This window comes from Sapajus apella, unplaced genomic scaffold (assembly GCF_009761245.1).
Source record: "Sapajus apella isolate SASKATOON/1434 unplaced genomic scaffold, GSC_monkey_1.0 scaffold1, whole genome shotgun sequence".
In the NCBI taxonomy this organism is placed as follows: domain Eukaryota; kingdom Metazoa; phylum Chordata; class Mammalia; order Primates; family Cebidae; genus Sapajus; species Sapajus apella.
The window spans coordinates 8,538,059-8,548,983 of NW_022436941.1; the positions used below are offsets into that span (position 1 = coordinate 8,538,059).

Below are 10,925 nucleotides of genomic sequence, written 5' to 3' on the forward strand. Positions count from 1 at the left end.
TGGAGTGCAATGGCGCGATCTCGGCTCACCGCAACCTCCGCCTCCTGAGTTCAGGCAATTCTCCTGCCTCAGCCTCCTGAGTAGCTGAGATTACAGGCACGTGCCACCATGCCCAGCTGATTTTTTGTATTTTTAGTAGAGACAGGGTTTCACCATGTTGACCAGGATGGTCTCGATCTCTTGACCTTGTGATCCACCTGCCTCGGCCTCCCAAAGTGCTGGGATTACAGGCGTGAGCCACCGCGCCCGGCCCCTTGTTTAATTCTTCTATTCATATTTTCATTTACAAATAACTAAGCCAGAAGGCTGCTAAACCTTAAAATGTTCTCAATATCTTTCTTTCTTTAGAGGTAAAGAAAAAGCTATCACAGATGGAAAACCCTCACTGATGGGTTCTGTAGTCACTGGAGGCTAAACCAAAGCAGAAGAAGCAGTGAGTGTGTGTGGGAAGATAGGGATGGGAGTGGAGGGGCTGTGGAAAGGAGAAGGGGCATTCAGAGATCTAGCTGTGCCCCTTGCATCCTGACAATGGATCTACCATAGCTCTACCAGCCTGTATTAGGGGACCATGAGCAAATGGCACCATGCCTGTGCCAGTCACCAAGCACTGAGGGGAAGCTTTGGAAGGGCCACCTGGGCCTGCCCTCCAGTCTTGCAAATGCTGAGCGGAAGCCACCAGCGTGGGGCTGTCTCTGCTTCTTGCTAGAGCATATGGGTCAATCCAGCCTTTCCCCAGAACCCCCATTCTTTCCACACCTTCTCTATTCCAAATGGGGATCTTGCCTTTCTTTTGGACTCCAGAAACATGTATAAAACCACAACACGGCTTTAGATAACAAGGCAGACCTGTATTAGACTTACACCTAAATTGAATGCAGCCTGTCATAAGGGAGAAATTACAGTCCTAGAGGCCCAAGGTACCTGCAGCTCCCCCCGACCAGTCCTGCCAAAGCCTTGTTTTTGTCAAAATGCCACCCTGGACTCTGTATGAGGGTTCTGCTGCCCACCAAGAGGGATGGGCAAAGTCTGTTTATCCAGAAACTTGGCAGGAGGTACAGGTGAAGCAACCTCTGAACAAAAGCATATTCTGAGATCCTGGTGGCTGTTGTCAGAGGAACACAGCAGAGAGGCAAACAGTTTGGGGTGAGGCAGCTGATAAACAAACAGGGAAGCACATTCAGGGCAGAGCAAGGGGAAGCCCCTGAGTCTCCTCTATCTGCTCTCTGGCAAGATTTGCTTTCTGAAGCGTTGACTGGAAATAGAAGTCTTGCAGGGCTGGCTGGAGCCAGAGGCTTCCATACCTTATCCCCTTTGGAATCTGCCAGAGGGCAGGTCCAAGTATGGACTTGGATGAACAACTTGGTTAATATTCAGGCTATCTTGACAGTCAAGCTACCAGACTCCACACCCATGAGCAATGTCCCCGGGCAGCCTGCAGGCCTGATAGAAAGAAACTCCACAAACCTGTCTATCACGGGAGGTTTCCCCCTTTGTCGGGGCCTACCCAGACCCCAGGGAGGTGCGTCTTTGAGAGTTACTGTGTGAAGTCCCACATAGCGGCAGCTGCCTGTGAAGGTTAGTCTGTTTCATTATTCCCTTGCTTGCTGCTCTCAATTCCTGCCAGAAGCTCCCTGTTAGCAAGGGAAGAGGCCCTCATCTTGCTCCACATACCTGGCTCACCTCTGGGCTATGGGTGGGGAATCAGTAAGTCCCGCTGCAGTTCATGCCCTGACCCCAGTTCCCAGGAAAGCACAAGGCTAGTGCCCCCAGAGGTCCAGGCCCTTTGCTGGAGACTCTGTCATGCTTAAGGGCATAGCTACCAGCAGCTCCACTCAGGGGCTCCTAGAGGATGCAGCCCCCCTGCAGAAGAGGACAGAAGACTCTACGGTGTGGCAGGAGCCCTGTCTCAAACCACTGGTAGCCTATCAAGAAGGCTGGTCCTTAGTACACAAGGTTCCCCAAGAACTCTGGAGCACAAGACCTGGCAGAAGTGGTATATAGTTTAAGGTGACTGCCTCAGTTTTCCCAGCCCATGGATGGATGGGAAGGTCAAGACCCTAATGATGTTTCATGGGAGAAGAGGACATGTTTGAAGCAAAGGCTGGCTCATGCTTAGCCCCTGGCCAAGAGCCAGGATTGTCTCTGCTGCTCACTCTGTGGCCCTGCAGATGAACTTAGGCCCTCTCCAGAGCAGGGCATTTGTTGCCCTTCCTGATCCTTTAGCCTCAGGGCAGGAGGTTGTTGGGCTTCCTCACATACACAGGGCGTCTTCTCTCTAAGGTCTTGGCCCTGAGAGCTACAGATGAAGGGCCATGCCCATAGAGACTGAGATCTGACCCTTGAAGTAGGTCTCAGTGACGAGGACCCCATCATCAGACACGCTGGGTTGCTTGGGGCCCTTCCTTCCCCAGTAGAAGCTTCAGTCCCAACCCAGGTCCCACCAGTCCCTGCTCGCTTTCCTGCTCAGCTGCTGCTCGATAGAAAACTTAGCAACAAGCTGTGGCTGGCACTTCTTCCTCAGGGGCAAACACAGACTCCTCTAGCCCTGACTCCAGAGATAGAGAAAGGCCTTTACCCTGGATATTTAATTCTTTCTCCTTAAAGTGAAAAATAACTTGTCAGATTGAGCTGGAATAACTGGAGCAACGAAATAAAGACAGATAGCATTAGTTTATAACAGATGAAATAAAATAAGTGCATATGAACCTGTACTGTACTAAGTTAATAATTACATACATTAATAAATAGATATGGAGGGGAAGGTCTTCTCAGAATTCCAATTAATATTGAAGGAATCAGGAAATGCAAAGTCATCACAAGGCAAACTGCAGCAATAGTTGTTTCAGTCAAGGTCTAGTGATGAATGCTAAAATCAGTGGATAGAAATTTGAGGAGACACAGGATTTTGCATAATCTCAAAGTACCTCCCTTAAGATATTTATTAACGACAGAGGAAAAAATAGTACTTTTACAGCAGAGAAATTCAGCAGACACCAGCTTGACAAGTGATCAAGGTTAACATCACCAGTAATAAGACACATCAGCATCATGTACCCACTGGCATGATGCCTGGAGTATGCATCACTTCTATCGTATTGTTACCAAAAAGCACATGACGCATCTAATGATGAGAAAAATCATACCAACCCAAATTGAGGAGCATTTGTCAAAATACTCGTAAAAATGTCAAGATCATGAAAGATAAGACTGAGGAACAGTGACTGATTGGAGACAGACACGACAACTAAATACAACATGGGATTTTGGGTGTGATTCTACAATAGAAAAAGTACATTAGCAGAAAAACGGGTGAAATTCAAACAAAAGTCTGTAGTTCGGTTATTACTATTGTAACCAACGTTAATTTCCTGGTTTGGATAAATGCATAATGGGTATTTAAATTGTTAACATCAGAGAAAGCTGGTTGAAGGGTATATGTGAAATCTCTGTACTATTTTGAAACTTCTCTCTACATCAAAAGTTATTTCAAAATAAAGTTAAAAAATAATGGCTGGGCACGGCGGCTCATGCCTGTAATCCCAGCACTCTGGGAGGCCGAGGCGGGTGGATCACCTGAGATAAGGAGATCAAGATCAACCTGGCCACACACACACACACACACACACACACACATTAGTTGGGCATGGTGGCAGATGCCTGTAATCCCAGCTACTTGGGAGACAGCAGAGTGTGGCACCAGCAAATAGGCTTCCTAGGTGGGTAGTAAGGACAGGATCTCAGCCCCCTCTTTGCCTTCTCCACTAGCTGGGCACAGTGGGCATGGTGGGAGCTGTCCTAAAGTCCAAGTTGTAGCCTGTAAAATAGGTGATAGGACTTGCTGGAGGCTGAGTCCCTTTCCCCACAGTGTTAGGAGTAGGGAGAATTGCTCGAACCCGGGGGGTGGAGGTTGCAGTGAGCCGAGACGGTGCCCATTGTACTCCACCCTGGGCAACAATGAAACTCCATCTCAAAAAAAAAAAATATTTTGACTCTTAGTAATTGCACAGGATGAATAACTTGGACTTCACAATAACCCCTGAAGAAGGAAACTACCTTATACACATGCATACACACAGACGAATGCACTTATGCAAACTCCAAGTCAGACACCTTATTGCTATCTCCTGCATACTATGAAAGGCATTTCTACACCAGAGCATGCCATCCTTGGTTCTTGACTAACCCTGTCATCCTGTGAAGAGGTGTTGGGGGTGGGGGGTAGTTCAGGCAGTCTTGTCTGTCCCCTAGGATATGCTCACTGGGAGATCCTGGCATGGTGGTGTAAGGCAGAGACACAATATGAGGACGATTCCACTACCTGTGTTGTGCCAACTGGGATGCAGAAAACATGCTCAGGGGCCCTGGGCGTGGCCTTCTCCACTGACACTGGCCAAGTCAGCATGGGTTTGGACCTGTGTCCAGGTCTCTGAGCCTTGGAACTAACACTGTGGGGAGAGGGACTCAGCCTCTAGCAAGTCCTGTCACCTATTTTACACACCACAACCTGGACTTTAGGACAGCTCCCACCATGCCCACTGTGCCCAGCCAGTGGAGAAGGCAAAGAGGGTGCTGAGGTCCTGTCCTTATCACTCCTCACCACCCACCTAGGAAGCCTATTTGCTGGTGCCACACTCTGCTGGCCACCATGGGATGGGGCCTAGGGCATTAGCTCACTGAGTCCTCCCAACAACTCACATAAGGTGGTTTCTCTTATTATCCTTTTTGAAAACTAAGAGGAAGTACCCATAATATACAGTTTAATATGTTAGCCATTTTTAAGTGTACAGTTCAGTAGCATTCACACTGTTGTGCAATCTCCAACACTATTTTCATCTTACAAAACTGAAACTCTATACCCATGAAACAACAACTCCCTACGCCTTCCTTCTTCCAGTCCCTGGCAACCACCATTTGCTCTCTGTTTCTATGAGTGTGACTACTCTTTAAGTGAAATCAGAAAATAATTTGTCTTGTGACTGGCTTATTTCACTAAGCATAGTCTCCTCAAGGTTCATCCATGTGTAGCATGTGTCAGAATTTCCTTCCTTTTTAAAGCTGAATAATTAATTATCCATTGTACACACATACCGCATTATGTTTATCCATTGTCTGTGGACCGACTTGGGTTGCTTTCACCTTTTGACTATTGTGAACAATGCTACCATGGAAATGGTGTACAAATATCTCTTTGAGACCCTGTTTCAGTGGTTTTGGATATATATCCAGAATTGGTATTGCCGGATCATATGGTAATTCTATTTTTAGGCACCACCATACTATTTTCCATAGTGGCTGTGCCATTTTACACTCCCACTAGGAATGAACAAGGGTTCCAGTGTCTCTACATCCTCACTAACACTTGTTATTTTCTGTGTTAAAAAACAACACACTTTTTTTAAAGGCAGGGTCTCGCCCTGTCACCAGGCTGGAGTGCAGAGGTATGGTGATAGGTCACTGCAACCTCGAACTCCTAGCTCAGGTGATCCTCCTGCCAGAGCCTTCTGATAACCTGGAACTATAGTCGCATGCCTTCATGCCCAGCTAATTTTTATTTTTATTTATTGGAGAGATGGGGTCTTGCTATGTTGCCCAGGCCTGTCTTGAATCCTAGCCTCAAGCAAACCTCCTGCCTCTGCATCCTAAAGTGGATTTCTGGTGTTTGTTTTTTTTTTTTTTTTGGTAGTAGCTATTTTTAAGGGTACAAAGTGGTACCTCATTATGGTTTTCATTTGCATTTCCCTAGTGATTAGTGATGTTGAGCCTCTTTTCATATGCTTGTATCCCCAGTTTATTGACAAGAAAACTGAGGCTTTCATCAGTGATGTAACCTGTCTGGAGTCAGCCAGCCAGATGATTGGCAGTGGAGTCAAAACTGGCCCTCTAGTGAGTCTGACTCCAGAACTCCGTGTGCCACCACTCCTCTGGGGAGAGCCATCCATCCATCCTCCATCCTGCTCACCCTGGTACTTGCTTCCTTCCCTCCTTCTCCCAACTTCCAGGGCCCAGTTGCTTTTTTTTTTCTTTTTTTTTTCTTTTTTTGAGACAGTCTGGCCTCTGTCGCCCAGGCTGGAGTACAGTGGCATGATCTTAATTGACTGCAACCTCCACCTCCCTGGTTCAAGCAATTCTCCTGCCTCAGCCTCCTGAGTAGGTGGTACTACAGGGATGCGCCACCACTCCCAGCTAATTTTTGAATTCTTAGTAGAGACAGGGTTTCACCATGTTGGCCAGGCTGGTTTTGAACTCCTGACCTCAAGTAATCCACCCATCTTGGCCTCCCAAAGTGCTGGGATTACAAGCATGAGTGGCTGCACCTGTCCTCTGGTTGCTTTTTATTTTACTCCCACCACTCAAAAAGGAAGCCAGGAAGGGAAAAGCTGCTGAAAAAAGTAAATCCTGGTGTATGCGTGTGAATATGTGATGATGTACATCCCTATAGGTCCCTGTGAACAGGGCACAACATGGGTAGCTATGGACTTGGAGGCCAGCAGCTACCCACCCCTCATACCCTACGGTAAACAAAACCAGTGAACAAAGGGAAAGCAGACAGGTCAGCCCAGCTGTCAGGGAAGGCTGCTGCTCATCGGTCCAGCTTCCGTATCAGGCACTGCTAACACTTCCAGAAATCAACATGGGATGAGCTGGCACCCAGTCTTAGCTGTTCCCAGGACATGCTGTGGGCAGGGAGTGGGCAAGCACTAGAGCTCCTGCTAGGGAAGCAAAGCCAGAGAAGCATGGCCACCTTAGGGCCCAGAGTAGGTATGGTGCCAATGCTGGGGGATCCAGAGGCAGTCCACAGGCTAAGCCCATTTCCCACAGGTGCCACAGATTACACAGCCACCACACCTGGCTGGCCACCATTCTCTTGCAGAGGAGACTTTCACAGCTTCCTCACTGGTCTTCTTGTTTGTCATAACAGCTAGAGTGAGCTCTTTCCAAAAGCACGAACCTGGCCTTAGAATGCTTACTATTTCCTCACTGTCCTCTGAATAAAGTCAACTCTGGCCCCTGTGGGCATTTCTAGTCTCATCTGTCATATCTCTCATCCCTTGAGTTCCAGCCACTCTGATGTATGAGAATTCCATTCCCTAAATCTCCCATGTTCTTTCCTAGACAGGTCTTAGCTCATATTTTCAGACTCACCAAAAATTGTATCATCCCTTCTTGGAGTATTTTCTCCACTTACTGTCCCACAGAGAGGGTGATTTATTTATCCCAGGTTGCAAAGCAAGCAAGGCAGGATTTGAATTTGGGTTCCAGAACCCTACTCCTAACCAGAGTTACTGTTAGCCTTCTCAGTAACACAGTCAGTGTCCCCAATGGGCATCTGAAGGCAGGCTTCACACCCAGATATCCACACCCTGGTGCCCAGCACAAGGTCAGACACAATGTCTGATGACTGCTATACTGTGCTGAGGGAAAGGGATAAGGGACTAGCAGGGGCCACTCAGGTTTTTCTTGGGAGCAGCACAAGGTAGAGGAGGGACTAGCAGCAGGGAAATCCTACCTGCCTGACCAAGAGCAGGCAATGGCTCCATGAGGATGCTCTCTTCAGAAGGAAGGTGTGTCCTGACCCAGCAGCCCCTGGTCCTTACCAGATGTGAAGCAGGAAAAAAAGGGGAGAAGCCTGTGTGCATCCTGATTCCTGGAACTTAGAAAACCTACCATTAACCACACAGGGTGCTGAGGGGCTGCAGCTCCTGCCTACCAACTGACCCTGTGCTCAGAGAGGTCCCTGAGTGCCAGGGCTTCCAGCCAGGGTTTCCCCTTCTCTGCTTCCTTGCACTCAAAGAGCATGAGGAGGCCATCTGCTGTCTTTTAGAGAAACTGGGACCTCAGGACAAGACCCCAAACCTCACCACAAGTATGTGGTACAGCAGTACACCTCCTGTTGCCTCCGGAAGTCTGTGGCCAGGGAACAGACAAGATTTGGTTCTGCCCTGTTCAGTAACAAGGTCCTTCATACCCCTCCTCCCTTGCCTGGCAGGAAGGTGACTCAGGCAGTGCGTCTGGGTAGCCTGGGGCTGCGCTTCCCCCAAGGCAGCATCTAGGCTCTTGGGGAACTTCATTTGTTGTGAAAATCGGAAACGAAAAGACAGTTGGTGACAAACTCCCTTCTCCATCACCTCCTTACTGGACGGAAAGGACCCAGGAGTGCACCTCGAGTGAGTCCTATTCTCTCTTGGGGTGCACACCCGCTGCTGGAAGTATGAACAGCAGGTTTGACGGGAAGCGGAGCGCTGACCCTGGCAGTGCGCAGGGAGTCTCAAGGGGAGCTGACACAGAGGGAGGGTCAGGCACTCCCGGGTCCCCGGTCTCGGCCTGGCACCCACCTCGGTCACGACGGTGGACAAGTAGACGTCCTGGCTGAACTCCCAGCCATCCAGGCAGCTCTCCTGCTCCAGCTGCCCCAGGTCCACGTCGCGCCCCGGCTCCAGCCCGAGCGCGGAGAAGTTGGCGATGGTGGCGAGCCGGTAGCGGCGGCAGCTGTGGGGCACCTCGCGGCCGTCCCGCAGCCGCAGCGGGACACTGTGGTTGCGCCAGGCGCTGCTCAGGTTCGCTGCGTCCGGCACTCGGCAGCGGTGCTCCGGGGTCCCCGCCAGGAACACGACTGACATACCATTGAAGCCGTTGGGGATGATGCTGGCGCTGAGCAGGAAGAAGATGAGGCGCTGGAAGGGTCCCCAGTCGCCCAGGAAGGCGGTCACCTCGTCGTAGTCCCGCATGCTTCTCACTGCCGCTCCGAAACTTGCAACTACGCGTGATGAGAGCGTCCTCGGGACGCTGTCTCGTGGCCTGGGCACTCCCCAGGGATGTCAGAACGTTCCTGGGGGACAGGCAGGCTGTTGGAAATCGGGGCGCGCGGCCCGGGACCGGTTCTGGGAAACAGGTTGAGGGCTTTCGAGCGTTCCCGGGAGCTCCGCGCAGAGCTTGATGCCCCTGTACACTTGGGACCACACCCCCATCCCTGGCCCTGCGCGGGGAAAGGGAGGGCGGCCCAGTCCGCTGGGGCGGGGCACCCGACTGTCTCCGCCCTGTGTTCGGCGCGCCCGCAAGTCCCCAAGGACCCGGCGGGGGCTTCCAGGCCCGGCTCAGCCATTCCGCCCGCGTGCGGGGGAGGAAGCTTGCCTACAGAAAGCTCGGTTGTCCCCAGCCATCCCTGAGCTCTGATTCCCAGACCTGGATACCACGTGGGAGGGCTGGCTAGAGGGAGTAGCGGAGGCTGGAGAGCAAGGTCTTGGAGACGTCGGTCCTCGACCTGCTCGGGCCGCGTCGCCCCGGGCCCAGTCCCCGGCAGCTTTCCTTCTGCGGTCTCTTCCCGTCTGGAGTCTGAGCTTAGGCGGCCACGCGCAGAGTGCGGACGGGCGAGTCAGCGGAGTCGGTTCCTGGGAAATTTCTGCGGGCGGCGGAGCGACAGGAACCCGCCCTCTCCTGGGGCGCCCCGCGCAGGCGGCTGGCATTCGCCGACAGGGAACTCATTGCCCACTAGGCTTAGGAGGGCTCAATTCGGTGAGTCCCCCGCGGCGCCCGGACAGCGTCCTCGGGACAGCCAGGAGCCTCACCTTGCACAGGGAAAAAAGGCCCACAGCCTGGAAGGGAAGAACAAGGTCACACTACGTCAGAGATGGGCCCGGACTGGAGGGAGTGGCGGGGGCAGGGGACAACCGATTGCCCGGGAGGCGAGTTTCCTACCCCCCGCACGCCAGCGGAATGGCTGGGCCCAGCCAGGAATCCCCCGCCGGGTCCATGGGCGGGTGGGCGCCTGGACAAGGAGCCTGCCCATTGCGGAAGCACACTCATGGAGGCATTGTCACCACGATGGCTTCTGATTTTGAGCCCATTGCACTCCTCACGCCCCCAGGGCCCTTTAACCCGGCAGGCTGCTAGAGCTTTCTCAGACTGGAAGGCTTTCTGTTTGCCTAGGGTCCTGCCCCCAGTCCCGGAACAAAGAGAGGAAAAGAGGGAGGGAGAAAGGAGGAGGAGATAGGATTTGGCGCTCAGACCCAGCAGGGTAACCAAAGCAGGGACCACAGCCTCCCTTTTTTTGGCTCAGTGCCCAGACCTAAGGCCCCTCTCCTGTTGTGTAAGCTAGCCTGGTGCTGGAGACTTGAGCCTTGGGGTTCACGAGGCAGATGAAATTGACAGGATGAAGAGCTCACCCTCTTTGGAGATTTTGCGTAAGTGTGTTTGAGTCTCCAGGTCCCGATTAAGAGGCAGAGGGACATTTCTGCCTCTTTTTGTGTAGCTTTCAGTCTGACTCCTCCTCTTAGGAGGACTTCCCACCCCCTTGGAACCTCAGCTTCCTTACCTGTAATAAGACTATATATCCTGATGTGCTAGGACAGCTCTGATTTTTGTCTATTAATCCAGTGAAATTATTAATAGAGCCTCCCTACACTTTCACTAGTATCCTTCTTCGAATGATATATTATGGTAATTATCTTACTTAGCTTGGGTTTCATCTCGCCTACTCCACCCCAAATAATAGAGCAAACTCGGAGAAAAGAACTTATATAAGGTTGTTTATCTTGAGTAGTGATGACAAAACACAAGTAGGGGACTAGGGAGGAGCCTGAGCAGGGAGGCAGGTAAAGCCGACATAGACTGTGAAATTGAGATGGTCATTGGCATGACCAAGATCAGTAACAGTGCTGTGTGGAGCCCTGTGGAGCCTAAGAATAAAGGGAAAACTAGCAATATTGTTTCTTTATTTAACATTTTGATATTGTGTTCATCATGGGTATTTGCATTAATTCCTATTTTAAAAAATATTGCATTAAAATATAATTAATCTTGGTTACTGGATTTTTTGGTGCCTCCTTAAATTTGCACCAGACACAAGTGCCTTGCTCTTTTCCCTCACCTCAGCCTTGTCTCAATCCCCATTGCTGTGGGTTATGAGGTTTAATCCCACTGGGGACTCC

General features: G+C 50.9%; 1 protein-coding gene across 4 annotated transcripts in view; it reads right to left on the bottom strand.

The window, feature by feature from the left end:
* SLC22A4 (solute carrier family 22 member 4) overlaps positions 1-9,136 on the bottom strand; it is a 50,944-nt gene extending 41,808 nt beyond the window's left edge. For 3 of the 4 annotated variants that reach the window (XR_004262492.1, XM_032257746.1, XM_032257823.1), the window contains exon 1: positions 8,334-9,136. Coding sequence is in view for 3 of the 4 variants with exons in the window: in XM_032257746.1 (XP_032113637.1) it covers positions 8,334-8,726 (393 nt within the window). In the remaining variant the exon portion in view is untranslated. The remainder of the gene's footprint in view (positions 1-8,333) is intronic. The other variant, XM_032257872.1, reaches the window with a different exon arrangement.
* Positions 9,137-10,925: the final 1,789 nt, after the last annotated feature.